The sequence below is a fragment of the Hyaena hyaena genome, unplaced genomic scaffold (assembly GCF_003009895.1).
Source record: "Hyaena hyaena isolate Hyena2069 unplaced genomic scaffold, ASM300989v1 scaffold_210, whole genome shotgun sequence".
Classification (NCBI taxonomy): Eukaryota; Metazoa; Chordata; class Mammalia; order Carnivora; family Hyaenidae; genus Hyaena; species Hyaena hyaena.
In genome coordinates, this window is record NW_024080841.1 from 2,151,407 (window position 1) to 2,175,305 (window position 23,899).

The window sequence follows — 23,899 nt, forward strand, 5'->3', positions numbered from 1 at the left end:
AACTCCTGATTTCAAGGAGGTAGCAAGACTTTGTGCTTTCTTGCCCTTGCTGAAAACAGGTACTGTGTGAAGACTTTTGCCTTTCTGCCTTCTTGTTTTTCTGAGAACAGAAGAGAAAAGCTCCCAAGACAGGTGGCAGTGTATGAGGAATAGGAGAAGCAAGGGGCTGGAGGTCAGAAGAGGGGAGATCACACCAGACGTGGAGAGACAGGGACCCCCTGTGTTTTGGAGAAAAGGTAAGGTCTCAGAAGGAACAGCTATGGGGCACTTCTTGGGAAACTGAACCACAGGGACCAGGCTTGGAAACGTTCCGATACTCAAGAGTGGCATGAAGATGGCAGTCCCCAGGCATCCTCGGACCACGTGGCCTCAGGTAGCAGGCATGTCGGAGGGGAATAAGGCAGATCAGAGGCTGGAGGGAAGTCCTCTGATGTTTTTGTGCCATCATCCCCAGGATCTTGTTTTGGTAGTTGGAGGAGTGGAGAGAACCCCAATACTACCAGAGATTGAATTTTCCTAGCATCCGGCAGGTCAGAATCTCAGAGCCAACTGGTTTAAAGGATCTAATAAATTATGACATTTCTAGACCATCGCATTACATGGTTGTGAGTATATTCCCATAGACACAGGGAGGAAAAGTACAATGTAGAATTTTAAAATGCCTTCATTTTGTTAAGAATAAAATTGTAGGGGTGCCTGGGTGGCTCAGTCAGTTAAGCGTCTGACTTTGGCTCAGGTCATGACCTCATGGTTCGTGGGTTCGAGCCCCATGTCAGGCTCTGTGCTGACAGCTAGCTCAGAGCCTGGAGCCTGTTTTGGATTCTCTCTCTGACTCCCCTGTTCATGCTGTCTCTCTCTCTCTCTCAGAAATAAAAAAAAAACAACATTAAAAAAATTTTTTTAAAGAATAAAATTGTAATAAAAATTGTTTTGTTTCCTTTTGTATAACTGAGGACTAAGAACCCTACACAGTAAAGTCTTCTCTGACCTAGCGATGCTTTGTTTATGCAGAAAATGTGCTCTGAAAGGCCATTCTTGGAGCTGACGAGGGAACAACTAACGGGATCAGCTCATCACTTAGACAAGGTAACCAAGCAGCAGTGTGTCTCTGTCCTCTTCAATGGCAGAGTTTGATTTCTTTCTAGGATTTCTTTGTATATTCAGTGTAAACCAACAAGAACACTTTCATAACACTACCTAAGATAGAAAAATCTGCCACATCATCTTTACTTCTAGGATTAAGTAAATTGTTTGGAGCCATGAAAAAGGCTTTTCTAGAGAAAGGTGTTAGTTAATGAAATATGTGCCTGTTGTTTTTCACTTGAAGTATAAATGACAATAACAATGTAATTATGTTTTCTTTTTTTTCCCCTCCTCTATTTGTTCTCCAAAATGCTACAACAGAGTCAGGATGGTGTTTATCTCTCTTGTGTAAAAGTTGAATGAGCCAAGCTATGGAGAAGTTATAAATATATTAAAAGCATCTCTGGTGGTTTCTAACTCAAAACACAAGGCAGACCTCTGCTGTACCCTCATTGGGGAGGTTGGCCCAGGAGGGCAACACGGTGGATCAAGTGAAGCAGTGTAGTGCTTACCTGCGGATGGGGGGCCCGGGGGGCCTGGGGGACCCGGACGGCCAGGTTGACCAGGAGGCCCAGGTTTGCCTGGTGGGCCCATTACTCCACTATCTCCCTTCTGCCCCTGACAGAGAAAGGCAGAGCTGTTATGATAACATGACATGGCAAATTTCCTTCCACATTTATGTCTAAATCAGATACCACCTTGCACTTTGGAGCAGGAGCCCAGGGCAGGATGCAGCCCCAGAAGCCTTGACCACCAAACTCCTAAAAAGCCCAGGGCAGGGACACCTGGCTGGCTCAGCTGGTAGAGCGTGTGACTTTTGATCTCAAAGTCGTGAGTTCAAGCCCCACAATAGGCATGGAGTCTACTTTAAAAAAAAAAAGCTCAGGGCACGTGACATTTGAAATTAGGATGGTTACAAGTTTGTAGACGTTACTTCTTGCTGTATCCTAGAAACATGGCACATGACTGCTGAAAGGAACCAAATCCAACCCACTCCCCTCATGGGGCAGAGAAGGATACAGGAAAGAGAAGAGATTGACGTAAGGCACCTAGCATTGAGGCAGCAGACTGGGGCCTGACTCAGGGCTCTGCTTGCTCATCAAGACCATTTCTACTTTACCACAAGACCTGTTTCCATCGAATGGCTTCCGCTGCTCTCAGGATAAAGACCCAGATCCTTATTTCATCTACAAAGGCCTGTATGGTGGGCCTTTCCAGTCTTATTCCAGCCTTTTGGTGTTTTTGGTCTTCAAGAGCACCATGCCTTTTTTCCCCCTCCTCTCAGCCCCAACTCCCTCTCCACTCCTCTGCCTGGTTAATCCCTCCCAGCTTTAGCTCTCAGGGAAAATATCACTGCAGCACAGCTTTCCCTGGTCTTGCCAACTAAGTTCTCCCGGTCACAGGCTCTCAGAACTTGGCCCCTTTCCTGCACCATTATCTGTATGGTCCTTTCATCAATGTCTCCCCATGAGACAGAAGCTCCCTGTGGGCCAGAATTTGTCTTGCTCACCTCCCTTCCCCAGATTAAATGAGGGAGGAGGAAGATACTGAAAACACAAAGGGGAAGCAATTCTGTGAAGCTGGAAGTCAAGAGACCTGGGTTTTCACATTGGCCGTGAGACCCTGGGTAACTCATGTCATTGCTTTGTGCCTCAGTTTTCTCATCTGTAAAATGGGGCCAGTAAGCATATACCTTTGCAGCTTTGTTGTGAGGTTAACAAAGACCACAGAGGTGAAAAACTGCTTTGCCCAGAACCAAGGGCTAAGGAGGCCAAACTGACAAACATAGCAGCTAGTTTGGTTTCATCTTTTTCACATGGTTAGACAAGGCCTAATTTCTTAAAGAGAGTCGTACCTGTAGCCATTCCACAAAGGATGTTCTCTCTGCTGCCTCTACTGAGAGGGTCAAGAGCAAAGGTTTCCTCCTTAGGGCTGCTGTTCAGAATGACCTTAGAAACCAAGATCTGTAGATTCTTTCCCTAAACAATTTGCTAACTGTGTGCTCTTATGCTGGTCCTAAACAGGACAGTGATGGATGCATGACATCTTTGACCTGGGTCTCCTTTCTACACTTGTGGCTTGGCAAGCTTGCCCGTGTAATGAAACATAATCTTCCCCAAGTCTGGGAAGCAGGCAGGCAGGGCACTCCTCTCCAATCACAACAGTGACATGTGACCAGCCGCCTTGTCAGCATGGCTCTGGAGAACCTCTTGGTAGTGTCCAAGGACTTCTTAAATTCTTTTATTTATTTTTTAGGAGTTCTTAAATTCTTAATATGGGACCTGTAAGGTCAGAGTTTATTTCCAAATCCATCCTGATGGAGGGAGTTCTTAAGCCTTGGCCCAAGCTGAAGCTTGGTAACTAAGATGGGTCCCAGAATAGCAAAGGAGGTCACACCATCTGAATATAGCCACAGTTAAGGCTTGTTTTTCTAAAAGCCACATCAGCTATGAGCACAGGAAATGCCACAGCTTGAAGGAGCTGGAAGGCACTCCTTGATTCTGACACTGGCAATAATGGAATATTCTGCATATCTTTCATTTGTTCAGAACAAGCCATGTCTTTATGAGCAGGACTCACTGAGCAGCACTTTCCAGGAAAGGCCTTCTTTACTCCTTTACTGCCACAAAATTCCGTGATTCCTCTCAAAGAAGTTGCCCTGTCTCCTGAACTGAAGATTTGTATCACAGAGTCAAGAGTTGTTTTCCTGAGCCTGATTAAAGGCGAGCACTGAAGCATGTGGGTGAGGAGAGAAGGTGTGGGGAGAGGCAGGTCTCCATGTTCTAATGCTGGCTTGGAAGTTCGCTTGCTGGGGAATCACTCTACTTCCCTGGCCCTTAGTTTCCTTGTGACTAGACAGAGATGAGGTATTCTCTAAAATCCTCCTGGCTGTGAAATTCTAATCTCCTAAAGTCCCTTCTGGATCTCTGATTCCAGGAGTTGGATGGACTTACGTTAACTTCCAGAAACTCTTAGCGCCACTGGCCCAACAACACTTGGTGTACAAGGCTCTATGCTAGGAAACTAATTCATGATTTAAAAAACAAAACTGGGGCGCCTGGGTGGCTCAGTCGGTTGAGCATGGTCATGATCAGCTCAGGTCATGATCTCACGGTTCGTGGGTTCGAGCCCCGCATCGGGCTCTGTGCTGACAGCCAGCTCAGAACCTGGAGGCTGCTTCAGATTCTGTGTCTCCCTCTCTCTCTGACCCTCCCCTGCTCACGCTGTCTCTCTCTCTCTCTCTCAGAAATAAATAAAACATTCAAAACAAAACAAAACAAAAAACAAAAAACTACACCGGTGGGCTCCCAAAGCTAACAACTCAGGTCTCTGCCGACTAGATAGGCAGGGAGGGTTCGGAGCACACCCAGCTTGTTTATAACATCTTGTAGAAAGGATGAGCTCATTTCTCTGAGCTCCTGCACATGGCGCTGGTGTAGTGTTAAGAGTGTTCCAACTGAATCATTCTCAACAGTGTGAAGGAATAGCCTTCTTGGCTCCAGCCTTCACCAGGAAGAGACAAATGCCATCCCAGAAGAGCACTAGGGGCACAGAAGCCAGTAGGCTTCTTGAACTTCAAGCATAAAACCATCTTCTGTAGGGGATCAGCAGTAGGGAAGAAAAAGATTTTCTCTTTTTTTCCCCTCCCTTTTCAGAGCCTAGTGTTTAGGGTGCTGGTATCTGTGGCATCACTATGAAGTCATGGACATGCCAGTCATTGTAAAACTTTGAAAACTGAACTGGAATATTAAGAGTTCACAAGTTGTAGCAGAGTTTGTATTATAGGTTAGAGCCTGTGTCATTCCTAAGATCACTTGGAAAAGGCCAGAATTGGCTTCACACTGTTACCATTGTTCTGAACGCTGGCTACATATTAGAATCTTATGGAGAACTTTACAAAAAAAAACCCAACCACTCATGCTGAAGCCCCATGCCAGGTCAATTATGTCAGACACTTTAAGAAGTAAGGCCTAGGCACTGGGGACAGCGGGAGGCAAACTTGGAATTAAAACCACTGCACCTGGGGCAGAAAATCTGTATGATTAGCCCCCCAGGTGATTTGGACATAAGCTGAAGTTTGAGAACCATGGACCGAGCCTAAGGAAAGAATGAAGCCATAAGAATGGAAAAAGGTTTGCCCACAAAGATATTTACTTCTCAGCATTTGTATATAATTTTGGTCAGGCCTCTCCTGTCCAAGCAGTCTACTCCTTTACTCATTTACAAAATGTGACGCAGACACTTAAAAAAGCTTAAATAAATATGTGCAGTAATGAGCAAAAACACGTATTCTGTGGCTTTAAGTTAAAGTTTTAGGATACAACAACTAGATATTGGGTATGAAAGAAACTAACAACTCAAACGTTCACAAAGAAATAATAGTGGAAGGAAACACACCAAAATGCTAACAGGGTTATGTCTGGGTGTTAGGTCTTCAGAGGATTTCCCTTCTATTTTTCTGAATTTTCCAAGTTTTCTGTGATGATCGCATATTATATTTGTAATGGAAAAAGAGGTGAAAAGCCTACAAACAGATGACCAAAGAAGTAAAGGAATAATGCCTGTCCAGTAGAGAAAAGGCGAGAAGTTTCTCTGAGGTACTCAATATAGCTCTAAAGGCAGCTAAGGCAAATGTGCCTTCATCTTCCACCCCACCATCATGTAGTTTGATATAGGTGCCTGCTCACCAGGGGGAATTCAGAATGAACAATTTCCCAAAGCCCTTAGTAGTGCCCATAGACTCACTGACAGATGGGGGGCCCAAGTAGGGAAAACCACTCTATCGTTGAGAGCCAGAAGGCCCTTCAAAAGCAAGTTAATATTTGGATGTTTGTTCTCCAAAATATTTTGTTCTCCAAACCTCCATTTGTGTCTGGAGCACTGAGGCCAAAAGCAAGTTTTCTGGGTAAACAACACGATCTGGCTTCCGTTCCCCGGCTGCTTTCGTTAAGGTAGATCTGTTCTTATGACCCAAAGATCCACTGCTGCCTCTGGCCTTGGACACTGAATGGAGTGTTCTAGCCCATCTGCCTCGAGCCTCGGTTAGCCTAGAGAAGCAGGAGCTCCTGGAAGTGGTGCTCTTTCTGCCCACCAGCCTAGAGGACGTTGGGGACTATACCTATGCTGACTGGCTCCACCTGTCTGCCTCTCTACACCACCTGAGTACATCAGGTGACCTCAGGGGCGTGGTAAGCACTGGGATCCTTACCTGCTTGCCTCGTTTTCCTGGTCTTCCTCTGGGTCCCCTGTGTCCTGCTATCCCAGGCTCACCCTTTGGACCCATTTCGCCCTGGAAAGAAGAAAGAGAAGGAAGAGAGGAATTTGTGCCTGTGGAGCAGGCATTGCTCTACAGGTCCATCTATAGACAGACCAATTGTTGGTCATGAGGGTAGTGCACTTGATCATTCCCAGACCTTTTCCAATCGGACAATCAGAGAGACTGGGAAAGTGATGAGGTCATGTGAAAGGTGGATAGCTTTTTCAAGGAAGAGGAAGGAAAGAAGATCACCTTGGGTGGCTTATTTATTATCCAAGAGAGACAGCTCCTGGGCAGCACACATTTTGGTGTCTCAAATCACCATCCCAAAATGGCCAAAGTAGGAGATTCTTGCATTTCAGTGATATGTATGCCTGTGACACTGTGAGCTACCAGGGGAAAATGCTTTCTTTGAGTTGCAGTTTTATGTTGTGCTGGTGTTTTGTTTTTAGCACAAATTCAAATCTATGAGTTTTTGAATGCCTGGACACAGTTTTGACAACCATCGTCTTTGGAAAGTTTCTGTTCATGTAATGACCTTTATTTAGGGTATACACTTCCCTACTCTTCCGTAAAAACCGGCTGGAGTTCTAGCTCACTCTCATTTGATTTAGATGCAAACTGTGGGGGGAAAATGTTCCAGACATATATTCAAATGCTCAATAATTGCAAAAGGCAGGGGGAGCAGTACTTCTAATTGAAAAGCTCTACTTTGAATGATCAGAACCAAATGCACCCATTGAAGGATTCTACGGTTTAAGGCCAACCTTTTGTAAAACCCATTTCTCCATTATAGTTTCTCTCTTTCCTCATGTTCTTCTAGGATTCCAGGCCCGCTTGCTGTTTATTTGGGTCATGGACCCTACAGGACATCATTCCTACCTCCAGTTGTCCTTCTACAGCCTAGAATGCACCACCAACGAGCTAACCTGAGCAAGAGCAACCATGGAGGTTTCTGTTAGTCAGCATCCAGCTGCCCTGGGCGCTAGAACAGTAAACACCAGGTGGGCTCTTCACATGGAAGTCAGAGGAGGTATAACATAATAGAAAATTTCAGGAAATGCTAATAAAGAGTAAGGATCAAGAATACAGCTCTGAAATGATCAGTCACTTGGCCAGTTTAACAAATTGGCCTCTACCTGAGCCATCAACATCTTGTCACATCAAGAACTGTCCTTAAACCTGTGATTTCCCACCAACCTGTCATGTTCTCCGGCATCTGGCCAGAGAGAGGATGGGAGAGCAGCACGGATTCGATGTGGCTATGTGCAGATGTATGCACCATTTTCCTTGGTTGTTTAGAGGAGGTCAGGGGTGTTTTGTTTGGCTTGGAGAAAACAGCAGCAAAAACAGTATAAGATTTTTGGGTTTTTATTTTTTTAAGATTGGCAGAAGGAAGTGTGGCCCCTCTCTTCATCAACTGAAAGCAGCCAGCAAGTTCTTGATCTAATTTCTAAGACCTAATTACCGTTATCATATCATCTCTGTCTTAAAACAGCCTGCCATGAAGGGGAAAGAGAACTCTAGATGGCAAGTCTAGTAAATGGTGCAGAGGCCAGCTGTCATACTTAATTCCACATCAATTTATTATTCTTTGATGTTCACTGTTGAACTGAATGAAAACCTAGCCTAATACTTTTAAATCAAATTATTTTTTTTTCTCTTTTAATGTTTCCTTTAATTTGTTTACATAATTATTTTTAACCCAACACTCCACCTAGAGAAAAGCAGGAACAGTTTTTTGACAGCTTAAGGCAGTGATGAAGAATAGTAAATTAGTGTCAGATGACTGAAATTATTTAAATACGCTCTACTGATAGCAGGCTAGATAAAAAGTGTTTATTCAAGTTTGGAAAAGAAAACTCTAAGATATTAAACTTGGAAAACAACTAGAATAAGAAAGCATGCATTTGCATGTTTGAAGAGCACTATGTTTTGAGGCTCAGGTGAAAATGACAATCTCCCAGGCCAATGTCTGTAAACATGAGGAACCCCCACTACAAGTTACTATGTTAGATAGAGTCATTCTCAGGGACCAATGCGTGTTGTCTTTATTCTCAGGGACCAACGCCTCCTCTCACCACTCCCCTTTCTTCCCTAGACCCTGACCCTAAGTAAAAGGTTCCAGAAATCTCTTAGTCAACTGCCACTTCCACAATTTTTGTCATATCTGAACAACGCTCTACTGTTACTTGCTGGATATTTTTTGAGGTCAAGTGAATGAACTCCTATTTTTATTAAGCCTTGTTCCCAGCAAGATATCCATGAAATCCCACTAAATATTTAACTATTTAAATGGAAAAATGTAACTATCAAATGAAAAGGGTTTGCTGTCACCCAGTTAAAATAACTCTGCATACCTCTGACAGTACATGTACTGCCCTCCAAGAGGGTCTCAGTTGAGGGTCTTCAGCGAAGGCATTGGGTCAGAGATGCCTGGCCTTCGCACTGGGGCTCTCAACCCCTGCAGCTCAGATTTGATCCATCTGTCTGACGCTTTCTGCTTCAGAACACTACCATGGCCCTCTAAGAGGCCAGAAATGCAAAGAAAGGCCTCTCCACCCAGATGAGGCATCCTTTCCCTCCCACTGAACTGGAGGGAGGTCTCAGACCATGCTGTCACCCTCTCACCAATGTGCACACCAACCTGCTCCCCTTCCAAACCCAAACCTTCCACGGTGAAACCCACTTTCCCTGCCTGATGGACAGAGAGGCAGTGCTCTTTCTGTGGCGTTTTGAAGGTCCGTTTTGTTACTGAGGCCTATTTTTACTACTTCTAAGTACTTACTTTCTGCCCCAACATTCCAGGAAATCCCGGGAAACCCTGTGAAGAGAGCAACACACAGAGTGACTGCCTCTGAGATAGTGCTTGAAAGGGCTGTGGAAGAGTGTGGTTAGTGAGCGCTGTCAGTCAGTCAGTCAGTAGGACCGTCCACAAGATGAGGGTGAGCAGGGACTGCCATTTCCTCTGTAGTTTATCATTTCATGCCATTACCTTTTCTCCTTTGGGACCCAAGTCACCCCTTTCACCTTTGGATCCCTAGGAGGAAGCCACAGGAGAGAGTCAAAGAGTTAATACGCTGGGGTAAAACTGGAGTGTGTCAACACACTCATTTACAGGCAAAAAAAGAGGCTCAGAGATTAGGTGACTTGCCCAGGGAAGGAATGCTTTGTGGTCTACCTTTTATTTGGACCACAAAAACCTTTGTATTAATGAAAGACAACTCACAGAAAATTCTGGGTCCCAGATCCTCTCTCCTCTTGTGGGAAATTTGTCCCCACCCAGGTTCTGGCTGGGTTTGTTTTTTATTTGGTTTGGTTTGGTTTCTGACAGAAGAGGAGGTTGTGTGGTAGAAGCCTGGTCTATGAACAACATCTACCATCTTCCTCCAGTGTACCCCCCAAGCAAGATGTGTTTCCCCTCCACCAGGTACAATCTTCAGCTGCTAATCTACTCCATGGGAGGGGCCTCTACTTCCACTGGGCACTCCTCCCTAACCCATTCGCCCTGCCTTGGGAGGCCTCTCACTGCTCTCTCAGCCCAATGACAAAGGACAGGGGGATATCTAGGAATGGTCACTATACGTGCTAACTTAAGAGAAAAAACTAGGCCTGTCTTCTGCTCATCACTGACCCCAGAGCCAATAGCCCACACCAGGCTTTGGGAAGCCATGGGAGACAAGCACTAACCTTTTCCCCTCTGGATCCAGGGTAGCCCTAAAAGAAAGCAAAATGTGCATTTACGATTAGCCCTATGTAGCAGTTAACACAAAGATGTCCCTCAGGGTTATGTTTATACCAGGCCTAAAATAAACACTGCTTGTCTTACCCCCAAAGGCCCGAACAAAGTTTTCCATCGGCTTTGTTGTTCAGAAGCTTGATCCTCTCCGCCATTACAGGCAAAGAGAATAACAGGAAGGACTTCCCTATGCCCCTGGATCCCAGGCATAGATGTCCCCAAAGGGCTGGCGAAGACAAGCACTCTGGCACTGGATTTTCCAATATCTATAACATTCCCCAAGCCCAGGATGGCAGCCCCACCTAGCCCCCATCTTTGTGGACAGCAGCTGCTCCAGAGCCTTAGTGACAAGATCCGGAAACGTCCGTCTGGACCAACACACTGACCTTGAAACCCATTGGTCCTCTTGAGCCTGGCAAGCCCATCATACCCAGGTCACCTTTTTCACCCTGGGGGAATCAGAAGAAGATGGGGAAAAGGACCAACAGTGACATTTACTAGAGAAACAGAAGCAGGAAAATTGTGGGCAAGATCAGGATAGAACTAGGGTCGCTGGGGCTGGCTTGTGAATCTGAGGACCCCACATGCTCCCTTGTTCACTCCCAGGGGTTCAAGGCTCCATAGTTCACACTTCATTCTGGTATTTGAGATTAAACCTAAAATGAAATTGCCCAAGGCAGAGCAGATCTCCAAACTAAACGCTAAGATGCTACAAACACTTGATCTTATCCTAGAGTAGGTTGTGAGAGGGCGGGGAGGGAGGATGGGGGCACTGGGGTCTCACAGGACTAAGTGTCAACACCCCAAAAAACTTCACCTGTTTTGTTCTCTGCATAGGGAAGGCCTTTCAGGCATTTTCATATATTCTCACCCTAGGTCTGCAGCCAAGTAGAGTGAACATCAGTCTCTGGGCATGCATTACGGAGACAGGGGGCTAAGACTCATGGGCGGGCTCTGTTGCCCCTCAGAATGGTTTGTAGTTGGAACTTTCAGCACCCTCTCTATACCAGTGCTAAAAAGCAGAAATATAAAATGAGCCACATACTTTATTTAGAATGTTTTTAAAAGTTACATTAAAAGTAAAACAGGTGAAAAATAAACGTAGAACAGGTGAAATCAACTTGAACATATTTCATTTAATCTGATTATCACTTCAACATATAATCAATTTAAAGTTAATGAGATATTTTACAATCTGCTTTTTATAATAAATATCTGAAATCTTTTATTTTTACATTTGAATCACATCTCGATTCAGCATTAAATTTTTATCCAAAATACTTGATCTGTATTTAGATTTCATAAAAATTTATACTTGAAACAGCAGATTCACGCATTCAAGTTGCTATAAACATGCTTATGTATTTTCAAATAACAGAATTGAGTAAAGGTTTTTAAATTCAAACTTACATTAAAATTTAAAAATTCAGGTCCTCAGTTGTACCAACCACATATTAAGGGCTCAATGGCCACATATGGGTAATTGCTGCCATACTGGACAGCTCAGCTCTATAAAGTAGATTTTTGGAAAAATATCCTTGGGACTATTCCTAAGAGGACCAGGGAATGCAGTTTTCTAACCCTGTAATAAATACAGCTAGTGAGTGAATCAGAGCAGATAGTGACATTCACCTGCCCATCCCTGATATCTGCAGGTCAAATCTGCACCCGATAGTCTCTGACCCAAGTGAGAAGAATATAAACAAAGGCATGGGTGTGGACGTGTCAGCTTTCCATCATCTGTCTGAAGAAGGGATTTCATAGCGTTTGGCAGTCCCTAGCTAAATACAGGATTTCAGTCTTTCCAGCTAGCCAGCGCCCATCGCCTCAACCCCCAATCTCCTGCACGGCTCTCCAGACACAAGCTCCTCTTGGGTCATTTCAGGGAAAGCAAAGAATTGCATGCTAACTGAGGACAAAGGAGAGCCAGGGCCTCTGTGAAAGAGGGAAGCAGCCCCTCAATTCTCTCCCAACAGGAGCAGAGCTGTTGGATGGACCAAGGTCTTGTACCAAGTAAAGGTCCCCAAAGTGTTGGGGACCTCTGGGCAGTCCTCATCCTCTCTTTACCCTCCTCCTCTTAAGGAAAGAAGTTTCACTATGTGCCAAAGGCCAGGGGCTGACATCTTCTCCCCTCGTGTTCTGATACCACATGAGCCCTCAGAGTGTGCCATACGTACCCTGGGTCCTTCAGGGCCGACGGGCCCAGGCATGCCAGGAACACCCGGGGGGCCAGGTCTACCCTTCAAAAACGAACAACAAAAGTCAGGACAAGTGGGTTTGTTTCCTTCCTTCCAGGAAATGGGATTTGTTGTAGGGGCTCAGAAGGGACCGTGGGACCCCTCAGCATGGCCTCCAGGTCCTTCATTCCCACCCTCCAAAGATTGATAGCCTAGAAAGCTGGGTCACTTAGACATAAGTTAAAGTCCTTGGTGTTACATTACATCAACACATAAGCTCTTATTCTACTCAAGAAACGGAAGGCAGGAAAATTTTTTTAAAAAGAAGGTGATGGAGAAGGGATTCTAAACTTCCTGGCTTTTTGATCTTGATGACCACCACTCACCTGCCCACTGTTCCTTGCATCCCAACAGGTTCTCCCCAAGGACACGGTGTGGAATGGGGTGGGATTTTGTTTGAGGTGCAGCAGCAGATGCTGGTGGTATTCCCTCAAGATCTTTTTCACTTGCTCACCGTGCCCTTCCCTCCCGTGGCTACCTGCCTTGCTGCCACACCTCGTCCCCGCAGCCTGTGACTGTGGGGTCTGCTCACGGGCAACCGGAGCTGCCCATCAGTTCAGGCACCTCTTTTCCCTGCAGGCAATAGCCCAGCTCCCTTACCTCAGGGCAGGACAAACTCTGTGGTGCTGTTCACACACCAGAGCTCCCCTGGGAATGAGGCCGAAGATGGACTTCATCTGATACCATGGCCATGCCGGGCTTCTTCCCCGGCACCATCAGGCTTCCCCTCCCCTCAGTCTCCTCCTGAGAGAGCTCCCTTAATGTGTTCACTTGTACACGGCACTGTGGTCTCTCTCTCTGCTTCTAGGGAGACCAACCTAAGCCAGGAGCTTTGGAAGAGCAAACCTTATTAGAGGAAGTGGGAGCAGGTACTTGGGGTCTATCTCAACCTCTGCACTCACTGCCTTATTTTACAGTTAGCCTAACTAGACATGTGGAAGGCTCAACCCCTAAACCGAGACCACAAATGCTAACATGTGTCCTGGTTTCTACTCTTGCCTCCCACTTTTATGGCAGACATCACTAACCGATCATGGCCCTCATTAGTCCTGAGCACGGAGACCTTTCCAGCCTAGCACTTCAGATGACCACTGGGCCTTGGCTGGAGCTGTGACCTGTGTCCTTGAGGGATGTGACTTTGCTCGCAAAGGTCTGTTTGAGGCTACTGTTGACAGTAAAACCATTTGAATACACCATTTAGCCAAAAAACTGATCATTTGTATTTAGAATCATAAGCATCTTTTTTGGCCAAACTGTTACACCTCCTTCTATCACCGAGACCTACAGTTTCAGTGCCAGCATACACTGACCACAGTGAGTGGCTGCTGGTTTACTCTTTCCTCACCTGAAGGAGAGCATTGGTGACATGTGTTTGGTTCACTCAAGAGTCCCTCTGACCTTAGGTGACTCCTATTTATTTCAGCTGGACCAAAAGGCAAAAGCTATTTGCTTCTGTTTTGCACTTTATTCCAGTTTAATCAAATAGACAGTGAGAGTCATTTAGTGCCACTGGTTGGGGCCTTGGAGAATTTCCCTAATGGGTGGCAGGATGAATGGTCTGAGGTTGGGGGAAATTTGGTCAGGCTTGGCAGCCTCTGGGAGAAGTCCAAATGCCTGGCAGTAGCAGGCTCTTGACCAAAAGAACAGGCAGAAAAAAGGGTTACCTGAGTGACTCAGTCAGTTAAGCATCTGATTCTTGGTTCTGGCTCAGATCATGATCGTACAGTTTGTAGGTTTGAGCCCCGCATTGGGCTCTGCACTGGCAGTGTGGAGCCTGCTTAGGATTCTCTCTCTCTCCCTTTCTCTCTGCCCCTCCCTTGCTTGTGCTCCCTCCCTCTCTCTCAAAATAATAGACTTTTTAAAAAAATTTAAAGAAAAAAAAGAGAACAGGCAGAAAAAGCCCAGTGTCATTAGGATGACAGTGCCATCATTGTCCACCTAGATACTGGAGCCTAAAGAAGTGTACTGCTGGTCACCCTACTCCTAAGGGTACTTGTGAGTGTGCGTGTGCACACGCACACACGCACACACACGCGCGTGCACACACACACACACACATACACACGGAGCATAGTTGCCCATGCAATGCTGACAGAACAGCATGGACCATACCTTCCTTCCTGGTAGGCCAAGCTCCCCCTGTGGATGGAGAAGACAGGTAAGCAGAGGCTGCTTTGGAAGAGAAGTTCTGGAAGCACAGGGCTTAGTAGGGCTGATGGCTGGGCATGACCATGTGGCTTGGTCGCTTGGCCGCTCACAGCACCCCTGCCATGTCAGTGGGCCAAGCTGAAATACACCAGTGGGATCTCACACCTGTAGCAGAAGCCCCCTTATCACAGAGCCCACCCTCGTGCTCTCAGGCAGAATTAGCACATGCTTTGAAATCTCAACCAGGAAATTTTCAGTGGCATCACCAGGAAACAGGCTGGAATTACCAAGGAGGGGTGGACTGAAGAAGGTAGTGGCTCATACCTTTTCTCCCTTTGGTCCTATCTTGCCAGGAAGTCCCGGTGGACCCTATGCAATCAAGACAAGAAATGAAAAAGTCTCCATCAAAACAAGGCAGGATGGGTGGTGAGGGAGGCGTGACCACGAGGGAGGTTCCTGGCGCATCAGTCTCCTCTAGCAGCGTGGCTCCCTATGCAGACTTGGGGCTCCAAGGACCCCGTGAAGGACCCTCTTGTGGCAACCCAGTCTCCTTGTCCTTTGGTAGCTTTCCCTGAGCTGTGCTTCCAGCAGTGCCATGGCTACAACTAAAGAGTCTTGAAATGCTGTTTGCGGAAAACAAGATGCGTCACCACCTCTCACATCTTTTCAGCTGCTCTCAACCAAGCTTCGCTGGGGTCCTGACAAGAGGGAAGTTACTCTTTCTTTGCACACAGGAGCAGCCAACTTAGAAATTCCTGTGCTGGATCGAAGGGCACCAGGTGCAGTGAAAGCCTTCTTTAAAACATTAAGAATGTGGGCAATGGTGCGTTTTGTCTCACTGCCCAGTCACAGGAGTGGGGCTGACTCCAGCTCAGGGATTCTAGCACCCACTACACTAAAGCCTGGCACCCCCATGGCTAGTATGCAGCTGTTTTTTTTTTTTTTTTAATCTTTTATTTATTTCTGAGAGAAGAGGGAGACAGCATGAGCAGGGGAGGGTCAGAGAGAGAGGGAGATACAGAATCTGAAACAGGCTGAGCTGTCAGCACAGAGCCTGACGCGGGGCTTGAACCCATGAACTGTGAGATCATAACCTGAGCTGATGTCAGACGCTTAACTGACTGAACCCCCCAGGCGCCCCGTGCAGCTGCTTTCTGCTCACATGTCTGTGAAGTGCTCAGTTAACTGTTTTCCAAATGCCTCAGTGCAGCAGAGAGGAACTCTATCAACCCCCAGCAGGCCACCACTTTATCCCCACGATCTGCAGGTGAACACACCTAATGCAAAGCCTCTGTGAAATATGATTCCTCTGAGGCTTGTCCAAATGATCAAGAGCCCCCTCAGTGGTTCCCAAACCTATCCGCACACTAGAATCCCCTGAGGATCTTTGGAAAATCCCAACCACGCCACACTCCAGAATCAATTGGAGCACAGGCATCAGGGATTTTTGAAGCTCCCAGATGTACAGATAAGTTTGGGAACCACCGCCTTTATTTATTCTCCTGTTTCGGGGAGGGGAGAAAGCAAAGTCATCACTTCATTTCCCTTCCCACCCTTCCCCTTTTCTGTCTTGCTCCTTGCCCTGCCTTACCATTACTTTCACCTCCCCCCCCCACACCCTCCCAACCCTCTGACCTTTCCCCCCCTCCCTGCTTCTCTCCCTCTCCACTCCTCCTGCTCTGGACACCCTTGTGTGGAAAGAGGGTTTCCTGGGAAGGTGGCTTCAGCCCCCAACTCCCCAGCCACTTTCCCAGTGACCCGCTGGGGGGCTGCGCTGGCCGCAGCACCTGACCTTACCTCAGGGCTGCGAGGGCCAGCTTGGACTGATAGCCCAGGGGGGTACAGGGTACCCAGTCCTTGGGGAGGTGCCAGGGCTCCCAGAAAGTGTGACTCAGAGGGGCAGAGTTCTCTGCTCCCCAAAGTCTGGGAGCCCAGGGTGACAGGGAGCCCCAGCGCAGTGTGCCTGCCAACTGTCCAGTCCCTCGGCAAGGACGAATGCTGGTCCATTCTCTCATTTCTTATTATCAAGACTGTTTTTTCTATTTCTTAAAATGGGCTGGAAGGGTTTTACCAGGCCCTTGTGTTCCAGCTCAGTGCTTTTCAAACTCTGATGCGCAGATGATTTGCGAGGGGGTCTTATTAAAATGCAGATTTTGGGGTGCCTGGGTGGCTCAATGGGTTAAGCTTCTGGATCTCCTGGTTTGTGAGTTTGAGCCCCATGTGGGGCTCTGAGCTGACAGCGTGGATTCTGTGTCTCCCCTCTCTTTGCTCCTCCCCCACTGGCTCACTCTCTCTCAAAAATAAATAAACATTAAAAAAATTTTCAAATGTACATTTTGATTGAATGAGCAGATGTGTGTGAAGGAGAGGGGAGGGGAGAATGAGATTCTGCATTTCTAACAAGATCCCAGAGGATGCCCGTGTCACTGGTCCACAGACCTCATTTTGCTTGGGAACAGCATTTTGCACTACGTTCAAGGGAGTGGAGGTGGCTGCAAATGCCCCCCCACCCAGCGGGGCAGCACATTCTCCAAATGACTCCGGTGGATCCCGTGAGGTTAGAGGTGTGCAAGCAGGCCTGGAGAGCTGCCCGTGTGAGGTCAGCAGAGAATCCCCCTTTCCTTCCCATGCCCGTGGCTCTCAGGCACTCTGAGAGCTACCAGCGTAGACTGCAGGAGGGGGAAAGGTAGAAATCCACCTGGGAGGTGCTCCTCGGGGTCTATGTCTTGCTTTTCTGCAGACTTCCCAGCCCCTCTGTGGCAGCCTCTGGCCATTTCTGGGTTCAAAGTCCTGTTTTGTGTTCTTTATTGCATTCAATAAATATTTATACAGAACTCACAGGCAAAAGAGAACTCACAAGAACCCACACACTGGGCACAAAACACACTGCGCACAAAAGGTAAACCTTTCCTGTAAAGAGGCAGATAGTAAATATCTTAAACTACGCCTCTGATACAGCATCTGTGTCATGGCCACTGACCTCTGCCCTTGCAGCACAAAGGCAGCCAGAGACAATAAACGTTAATTACAAAAACAGGCCGCTGCCAGATCTGATTGGCCATAGTTTGCCCGTCCTTGCCACAGAGCTCATACTTTACAAAAGGAAGACCAAAGGGATGAGGAACAATAACAAAATAAGAAACTAACGAGAAAGTTATGCAGAGAATTAAAATAGGTCATTGGGATGGAGAGTGACAGGGGAACAGTACTGTAGACTGGGTGGCTGAGGAAGGCATTTCTAAATTTTTTTTTTTTAATGTTTATTTCTGAGAGAGAGAGACAGCATGAGCAGGGGAGGGTCAGAGAGAGAGGGAGATACAGAATCTGAAGCAGGCTCCAGGCTGCGAGCTGTCAGCACAGAGCCCAACGCGGGGCTCGAACCCACGAACCGTGAGATCATGACCTGAGCCGAAGTCAGACGCTTAACAGACTGAGCCACCCAGGCGCCCCAGAAGGCATTTCTAAGGAGGTGGCCTAGAAACTGTTCAGAGAAATGAAGGAGCTGGCCGTGGTAAAAATCAGAGGACAGAACATTCCAAAAAGTCTGAGCCACAAGTGCAAAAGCGCTAAGGCTGGAACAAACTTGGTATGCTTCAGGACCCAAGGGATGTGTGTGGGGTGGGCAATGCTGGTGGTAGGAGACCGTGTAGGAGGTACAGGCGGGGTCCTCCAGAGGCGCTTTGTAACACAGGGTAGAGTTTGGCTCTTAGTCTCCTGTGATGGGAAGCCATCGGAGGGGTTACCCAGGAGGGGTGACAGAATTCCTAAGGCACTTGGGCAACTAACTGCTGCCTGTACCCTCTTTCATCTCCCCATGGCAGCCCCCGAGCCCTAGGCCAGGGAGTGGGCCTCCTTGCTGGACCCCCTCTCCCAGGCAGTCCAGAGGAGAGGAGCCCGGGTCTGTGAGACAGCATCTCTGCAGGGTACGCTTGCTTGCCTAGAAAAATCCTTTCCCTAACATTTCACCTGTTCCTCACTCTTCCCTTTAGCTTTAGTTGGGGGGACAGGGCAGGGGCTACCTGGTCACAGTATCTAATGAGGTTCAGACTAACAAGTTCCCTGCAACCTCCACTTTCCTGCACCAAATGCAGGCACTTCTTGGTTTACTGGGGTGTGTGTGAGGGGGGGGGTCAATGGTCACATAAAGGGCAACCCATTGTCATCAAGTGCTTGATGATAATTATAATAATAATCATACCCATCTAGGCAGCAGGTCTTCTGCTCACCACCACCCAAATCCAGTACCATGGGAGTAATTATTATCCCCACTGTAGGCAAGGATCTCAAGGATGGGAGGCCAGAATTCGCCCAGCGAAGAACAATCAGTGTTCTAGCTTCATGGCTCTGGAGCTGGGGGTGAGGTAGGGAAGGAAAAGCAGCCTCCATATCACGTTGAAAAGAGCAGCTCTAAGAGACTCTTCCCAGTGGGTTTCACTGCTCTGAGCAGAAGACAGCAGGACAGGATCTGGGGAGTGCACCAACCTGGGGGCCCGGGGGCCCAGGGGAGCCAAGTGATCCTTGCACACATGAGGACTGTGTGGTTTCCAGTTCCAGGATGAGATTCTTCATGTCTGGGGAGAGAAGCTTCAACACAAGCAACACATGGTCATAGGTCAGCCTCAGCCTCGGGGGACAGAAGAAGGGTCACCACCCTGGACACTGACCTGCATCCCAATGCAGTTCCCAAGACTGCTGGTTCCCTGACACCCCAATGGCTGACCCAAGAAGATGACCTTCTGGACCCCAAGTTCCTGTTCTCTCTTGAAACGTACCTGGCTTGAATGGATTATAGAGATAGAAGACCCACCCTGGATGAATAGGAAGCTCATTTCAGGGGCCTTTACTTAATGTCTAGGACAGCACTGTCCAACAGAAATAAAACGCAGGCCACCAGTGCAAGCCACACATGTAGTTTTAAATTTTCTGGTAGCCACATAAAGAAGGTAAAAGAAGTAAAATTAATTTTAATAACAGATTTAACCTAGTATGTCCCAAATATTATCATTTCAACATATATTCAGTATTTAAAAATTACTAATGAGACATTTCACATTCTTTTTTCATACCAAGTCTTCAAAATCCAGTGTGTATTTCATATGCCCAGCACATCTCAACTCTAACAAGCCACATCAGAAGTGTTGAAGCCACATGTGGCCAGTGGCTACTGGGTTGGGCAGTACAGGTCTAAGAATTCCCAGAAAACTTTGAGAATCTCAAGTCCCCAAACTATCCTGGCCTGTTGTCTTCTAGCTCAGCTTCCCAAACTCTGTTCCCTCTCACACCTTAGTATGACCATTTCCGGTGGCCCCTCATAGAAACAGCCTAGTTAAACATGGGCTGTGGAAGGGAATTTCATAAATACTTGAGAAGCAAGGGAAAATTCTGTTCTGAGCAGCTTAAGGGAGCTGAGGAAGTTATAAATTCACCTCATCGTTCTCAGGGATATAGGACACTTGGCCAAATCCAATTCCTGCTGACAAGAATCTCCCTCTATAACTTATTTACGACAGTGGGAGAATGGACACACACGAGAAACTGTAAAATGCCCATTCTAGGGTTCAACCTGCTACGTGGAGTAAAGGGTTGGATCCATCAGAAAGAATCCGGAGGCTGTTCACCTCAAGTGGGGGGAGGTGGGGGGCTGTGTGGCGGGCACCGGGGAGCCCATGTGTCTGTTCTCTCATGAGTCTTGAGGTACTCACCAGACCTCTGCCGCCTCTGAAGAACGGTGGTGGGAACAGCGGAGGTGGAGGGGGCGTCAGGAGGCAGCACGCTCTGTGGCTGCCACGCTTCTTCTGGTCCAGGCCTGGAAGGGCTGTGCAGAGAAAATGGCTGCTCGTAGCCCCAACAGTGTCAGGGTCTCTATCTGTCCCCTGAACCCTAGGGAGACCCATGCTGCAAACCCCAGATTTGTGAATCTGATTTCCAGCCCTTTAGATTTTAGTGTACTGTCTGTTTGCTACTGGATGCAGCCCTCCCCCAGCCTCTGCTGAATGAAGACGGTTAATAAGCAAGTGGATGGTATGGACACCATGACCATACTAAGGTCCATCTCTCCTTCTTTAAGAACTGACTTGTCACTTTGTAGATGTGTAGACAGGGAAAGCAAAGCCCACCCTCATAATACACCTCTAATAGCAGAGGAGAAGGAAGTATGTGTTAATTCCTTTGATGGTGCACTCAGAGGGAGGTTCGTGGAGGGGACAGCCAGGGCCCGAGGTGGCGTGGACTGTATGAGACCCAGAGCCCTGATTTAAAACACACTTGATTCTAGGCTCTGCACACACATTTGGTGTCATCCATGCTCATGAAAGGATTACAGTCTAATGACTCAATACATGGGTGTGAGGAGATGAAGGAAGGGGCCTTGGTCCCTGAAAGCTTTATTGAACATTGGTCTTGCCCATGTTCAATTTTATTGTGTGTTCAACGTTGAAGTATACCTTACAGAAAGGTTGTAGATCGTTAAGTACACAGCCCAATAGATTTCTGCAAAGTGAACACACCCTAGAGGCCGGCCCCTGGATCAAAACACACAACCCTCCATCATCTACAATCCCTGTAGACTCCTGTCCAATCTCTGCAGGCTTCCCTCTCTACCATCCTGACTTCTAATCCCAGGGACTCATCATATCTATTCTGGAACTTTATATAAACAGAATCTGACAATACAAACTCTTGTGTTGGCTTGCTCAACATAGTGTTTGTGGGGGTCGTTTGGGTTGTTGTTTATAGAAGTTAGTGCCAAAGAGAGTTCCACTGTGTGACCAAACCACAATCTACTTATCCATTCTGCTGCTGCTGCACATTGGGTTGATAACCTCCACACAGCCCACCAGAACGGGCTAAAGTAAAAAGGACAGGAAGTAACAAATGTGGGCAAGAATGTGGAACAAACGGAACTCTTATACATTGGCTAGGGGGAGTGCAGTTTCCAACCTCCTTGGAAAACTGCTTGGCATTGTCTACTGAAGCTGACTACAGGAATCCCCAGTAGCCTAGCAGTTTCACTCCGAGGTGTTTAGCAACAGACAAATGGACATATGTTCATCAAAACATGTGTACTAGAATATTCACAGCATTAAATACCCACAATCACCAAAAGCTGTAAACTTACAGTTCCCAGTGTGGGTCTCATGATGGTACCCTCACCTTCAACCCTTCATTGAACCGCTGACTTTGTAGAACTTGGGCAGGTCACTCACCACATGCCTCTGGGGCCCTGAACCCAGTTTCGGTCTTCTCTCTCGGGGGCCTGTGCTTGCTTACTGTTTCAGCCTGTGCTCCTGCAGACATCAGGCAGCTGGCAGAGGCTCCCCAGGAACGGCTTCTCCATGCACACCCACGCACTTACTCCCTGATGGAGGAGCATTCCACTGGCCTATCCCAATGGTCCTTGGCCCTCTCCCAGCCCATGCCTCCTTTTGTAAGAAGTATTTTGTAAAGACCCTTATATTATCCTGAAATGAAATTCATAAACAATACACCATACATATGCAATTTTAAAAATCAATATAATCTTGCAGCAGCCAGATGTGGAGGTGGCTTGTCAGGGCCACGGAAGTGGTGAAGACAAAAAGGAAGCAACCCACGCAAATGGTACTGGGGAGAAAGAAACCGAAGACCAGTGTGCCACAGGAGTGAAAGGGGGGGAAGAATCGAGGGTGGCTTTGAAGTGGCTGGGGACTGGGACATCAGTGACCAGAGAATGAGATGGGAGAGTCCAAGGAGGTACTGGTTTGTGGGGAATGCTGTCAAACTTGGTATGAGATATTTGTTCATTCAAGTACATGCTGTGTTCGGACACTGGGCCAGGCCATGTGGGGGGGCAGAAAGAGGTCTAACTGGTGCCCCTGACCTATAGACAGTAAGGCCTGACTGGCTGCCAACACCCTTCCTCTCATATCCCACCACTCCCCCTGACACCTAGCCCGATTCTGGAGACTCTTACTCACTAATCAAGAACTGGCAGCTGCTGCCTCTACCAGGAAGCTTTCCTTGACTTCCCAGGCCAACACTGAGGGTCCTGCCATGGTTTTCTCTGGGTTTACCTCTCTGTTACCTCTTACCCATGAGGTAACACAGTTTCCTTGTATCTTCCTGACTATTGCACTTTCTGGGAGGATGGAAGCAAGTTTTTAATCCCCAGGTTCTAGTACAGTACCTGACATACACTAGATATTTCACAAATGTTTGCTGAATTAATAATAATAATACCCAAGACACTACATGCTGAGGCACCGCTGTATGGTTCACACATAGAAATTCACCTAATCCTCAAAGCAACCCTGAAAGTTAAGTGTATTGCTATCATCATCACCCCCATTTTACAGATCAGTTAGCTGAGGCAAAGGCTAGCAGTCTGGTTCTAGGATTCTTCTTCTTGAGCTCCACATTCAGCTACATGTGGTGGGAATGTGGGAAATAAAAGTCAGGAGCTCAGAAGAAGGCAAGGGGCTCCCATAACAACTACCTGAGGTACAGTAGGAAGCGCCTCCAACCAAATGCCAAAAGGAACACCCTGTAGCTGAACGAAACTGGCTTTGTTGACTCAGTGAGGGAGGACACACACCTGGGGGAGCCATGTGGCATCTTGCTAAGAGGGTGCCAGAAAGGACTTATTCTAGAATTTGGGGTGGGCTTTCACTTGGTGATACTGAGGGAGACTCTGAGGAAGGGAGTCTGGCTTTGCTCTGGACCAGACTCTGGCAGGGAGCGAGCGCTCGTCTATGACTGCCTTAGTTCTTATCTAGAAGAAGAGCAGAGCAGAGGGAGACTGAAGCTGTGGTGAGTAAAGCAGCAGCAGTCACTCATGTTGGCAAGGATTGAGGGGTGGTTGGCCATTTTTGTGGTTGGACGGTGGTCTCGTTTTCTTCTGTGTCTGATGGTGACACAGTGGCCTGGTTTTGTTTTGGTCCATCACAGTCACAGACTTGCCCTGTCTGAGGCTGTTCTAGGACATTATTTTTGTTCAACAGAACACCATTCCACCCGTCACGGGCCACTTCTCTCTCTCAGTGGTAAAATAGTATAGCTACGTTGTTATAAAACTTGACATTAATGCCAATCATATTCCTCTTCAAATTCCTCGAAGCTTCTTTGCTAGAGTGCTGGGTAAGCTGGGAGGGGCAGCTTCCATTGCCCCACCCTGCCTGGACCATGTGGTAAAGGTGATGGACGGGCCAGCACTCCAGGACCATTTCAACGCCACCCCGGAGGCAGTTTCTCCTTTGCTGCTCTTTGGCCTCGGCAGACAGCTAAGGGCTGCGGTTGTGGGCTTTCCACAAAGCCTCCCCCAGCCAAGAGCACCTGGGAAGCTGGAAGGTTCACGTGGCTAATTTACACTCCTCGCCATTTATTTTTCCAGACCATATATGGCCTCCAATGCCTCGCTTCACCCCACATTCTGTGTGGTCTTCCACTAATGACAGACTC

At 47.3% G+C, this 23,899-nt stretch overlaps 1 protein-coding gene across 3 annotated transcripts in view; it reads right to left on the reverse strand.

The window, feature by feature from the left end:
* COLQ (collagen like tail subunit of asymmetric acetylcholinesterase) overlaps positions 1 to 23,899 on the reverse strand; it is a 77,382-nt gene that overhangs the window by 27,467 nt on the left and 26,016 nt on the right. For 2 of the 3 annotated variants that reach the window (XM_039242218.1, XM_039242216.1), the window contains exons 2-12: positions 20,167 to 20,279; positions 18,947 to 19,048; positions 14,789 to 14,833; positions 14,429 to 14,455; positions 12,257 to 12,319; positions 10,466 to 10,528; positions 10,031 to 10,057; positions 9,336 to 9,380; positions 9,129 to 9,164; positions 6,293 to 6,373; positions 1,596 to 1,701 (exon numbers count right to left, since the gene is read on the reverse strand). In XM_039242218.1, the coding sequence (XP_039098149.1) occupies positions 1,596 to 1,701; positions 6,293 to 6,373; positions 9,129 to 9,164; positions 9,336 to 9,380; positions 10,031 to 10,057; positions 10,466 to 10,528; positions 12,257 to 12,319; positions 14,429 to 14,455; positions 14,789 to 14,833; positions 18,947 to 19,048; positions 20,167 to 20,279 (708 nt within the window). The remainder of the gene's footprint in view (positions 1 to 1,595; positions 1,702 to 6,292; positions 6,374 to 9,128; positions 9,165 to 9,335; positions 9,381 to 10,030; positions 10,058 to 10,465; positions 10,529 to 12,256; positions 12,320 to 14,428; positions 14,456 to 14,788; positions 14,834 to 18,946; positions 19,049 to 20,166; positions 20,280 to 23,899) is intronic. The other variant, XM_039242217.1, reaches the window with a different exon arrangement.